The sequence below is a fragment of the Chrysochloris asiatica genome, unplaced genomic scaffold, assembly GCF_000296735.1.
Source record: "Chrysochloris asiatica unplaced genomic scaffold, ChrAsi1.0 scaffold00053, whole genome shotgun sequence".
NCBI classification, from domain to species: domain Eukaryota; kingdom Metazoa; phylum Chordata; class Mammalia; order Afrosoricida; family Chrysochloridae; genus Chrysochloris; species Chrysochloris asiatica.
The window spans coordinates 727,699-730,573 of record NW_006408571.1 but is presented as its reverse complement, the minus strand read 5'-3'; the positions used below and the strand labels follow the sequence as shown (position 1 = coordinate 730,573).

The window sequence follows — 2,875 nt, the reverse complement described above, 5'->3', positions numbered from 1 at the left end:
GTTGAAATGTGAAGGTGCTGCTTAAGAGATCAACTAATAAAGACAAGTAATAAAGTCTCAGTCAGAGAAGTGCCTCTGAAGAACAGCCTGACAATCTGCTTTCCAAAGGACACTGCCTCAGGGGCACAGTTCTACTCTGTAACACACAGTCCCCATGAATAGAATAAACTTGAATGCTACTTTCTTTCTTTCTTATTTAAATGTTCACTTTATAGGAAATATCTCAAAATGGGAAAATAAAAAGTTAAATAAGCAAAACAATAGAAGAATCTTAGAAATCAGCTGTGGGTACAGGAAACAAACTATCATATTTTTCTCACACAGCACCTGGAAACATATAATAACAGCTTTCAATTTGCTAACACTGCTTTTATCAACTACAGTATTTACACAAATGTTTCTTGAGACATTATACGAAACAGCACAATTATTTTAACCTTCTGTTCATCTTTTTTACTGGAGAAAAAAAGTGTGTTTTTTTGTTTGTTTCAGTTTTTGCATGAGATTTAACTTAGCTGCTCCTCCTCCTCGGAAACCCTATACAGGGTGGCTATGGGTCAGAACCGACTTGACGGCACTTGACAACAACATTGTGGTTAGGTGCCATGAGTCAGCTAGTGCACATGGTAGGGAACCCTGCCTGGTTCTTTGTAGTCTTCACAATTGTTACAACAGTTACTCTAAACTTAACAACTTTAGTCAAGGATCAAGTTTTGGTCTTGGAGTTTCTCAAACACAAAGTACAAACAGACCATCACAGTAATTTTATTTATAAAGTTGGTATATATTGTTGGATAATTTTACCGGTTTTCATGAAATAAAAGTAGCTTAAAGATGAGTACAGTGTCAGGACAGCCCAATTTATGTCCTAGACATAAATTTTATTTAGCAAGCAGACAAAAATATTTTGTTCAGAAATTCCCCTTAAATAGAAGCACAAGTGTCTATCTTATTAAGGAAGGTAGCACAAAATGTAATAAAATGCTTTCTACCCATTATAAATGTTAATGCTTTACAACATCAAAATATCTTGGTCAATAAATACATGTTTACGAAAACGAAGTGGAAAACTTCAAAGACGTAAAAATAGGCAACAGATATAATTTAAAAGAAACGTGGGATTCTTTGCTATCGTTCAAAGAAGAGAATATAGAATAATTGATAATGCTCTTTTTCTTGTTAGGTGCCGTGGAGTCAGAAGGAAACACTGCCTGGTGCTGTGCTATCCTCACAATAGTTGCCACGTGTGAGTCCTTTGTTCCAAGGAATGGACCACATTTTGAGTTTATCATATTTTGCGGGCTGGATTAAAAATAATCTTATTTCTTTGGCGTTCCAAGAGCTTCACAAAGTGCAGTCCGTGCTGTTCAATGGTTGGGGATTATCTATGTTTTGGGAGCTAATTGTTCTCTTAGGGAGCCTCAAGGCAGGTACTCAGTATTGAATTAAGTGTAGGGGTGCATTAAACCTCTAGGTTTTAAATTAGGTAATTACACCATTTCAACCTGCCCTATACTTTTACCCCAAGAATTATTTGCTTTGCGATTGCCGTGCAGAGTAGCTGCGCCGAGCGTGGGGCGAGGCCGGCTGGCTGCTGCAGTGCCCGGGCCTGCACAGCAAAGCCCTCGCACAATCCAGCACCCGGCTTTGAAGACAGACGCCTTTCCCAGAGCTGCCAGAGCGCTGAGCAGCAACGCGCTCCTGGGGGCATTGTGTGCGCGCCAGGCCTAGTGATCACAGGCCCAGGGGGGCTGCTCCACTGCACGAGACAAGACACGCCTCAGTTTGGGCAAATTCCCGGCCTCCTCTGGCCTTTGGCCAGCAGCCTCCGCCCGCCACCTCCTTTCCTCCTGCGCCGTCGCCAGGCCGCCCCGCCGAGCCCCGAACTCGTCTGCACCCAGGCGCGAGGCCCCTCGGCCCACACCGCACTGGCTGCGCGGTCCGGACGGCTCCGATGTGGCGCATGCGTGGTGGCGCCACCAGGCGCGGGAGCTGCAGCGGCGGAGTCGGCGGCGGCGACAGTCGCGGACAAGGTCACCCGGGCCGGCCTCGCGGGGGCGGCGGTAGCGGCGGCGTGGGCTGGCGAGGCCGAGCGGGCGGCGCCCGACAGCAGCTGGAAGAGCGGTTCGCGGACCTGGCGGTGAGCCACCTGGAGGCCATCCGCGCGCGGGACGAGCGGGACAAGCAGAACGCGCGGTTGCGCGAAGAGAACGCCCGGCTACGACTCGAGAACCGGCGACTAAAACGCGAAAACCGCAGCCTCTTCCGCCAGGCCCTGCTGCTCCCCGGAGAGGGCGGCAACGGGGCCCCCGAGGAGGCAACGGAAGCGGCCCTGAGCCCCGAGGCGGCCGGCGCGAACCGGAGGGCGAGAGGTGGTGGCCCTGAGGACGAGCCAGACAGCCCCAGGGCCTTGAGGGCCCGGTTGGAGAAACTGGAGGCCATGTACCGCCGGGCCCTGCTTCAGCTGCACCTCGAACAACGGGGGCCGCGCCGTGGGGACAATGAGGAGTGCCCACAGCGAGAAGCCGAATCTGAGCTCCAAGCGCCCGACCTGGAGTCCCCCAAGCCCTGGCTGTAGCCCCAGGCCCAGCGAGGAAGGGGCGGGACTTCCTACCGGCCCCACCTCCTATGTTACCGGCTCTCCCTATTCTCACCACCCTCAGTGCAAGCTCCGGGCTGCGCCCAGCCTGCGGAACCTTAGGAACTTTTGCTCTTTCATCTCTTATCCCCGCCCCGGACACTTCCGGGAGGCACACGTGTTCGGCCTAGGACGAGAAAGATACCTGGGCCTGTGAAATCCTCGCATGTGCACAGCACCTGTTCCAGCTGGATCCAGAGAGCGAGGGCAAGTTTTAAACAGCACGAACTGGGTGCC

The 2,875-nt window shown here is 51.2% G+C and overlaps 1 protein-coding gene across 1 annotated transcript; it reads left to right on the top strand.

The window, feature by feature from the left end:
- The first annotated feature begins 1,954 nt into the window (after window positions 1-1,954).
- Window positions 1,955-2,578, top strand: TUSC1 (tumor suppressor candidate 1). The gene has a single exon (XM_006863153.1). It carries the CDS (start codon window positions 1,955-1,957, stop codon window positions 2,576-2,578), a length of 624 nt encoding a protein of 207 aa, XP_006863215.1.
- Window positions 2,579-2,875: the final 297 nt, after the last annotated feature.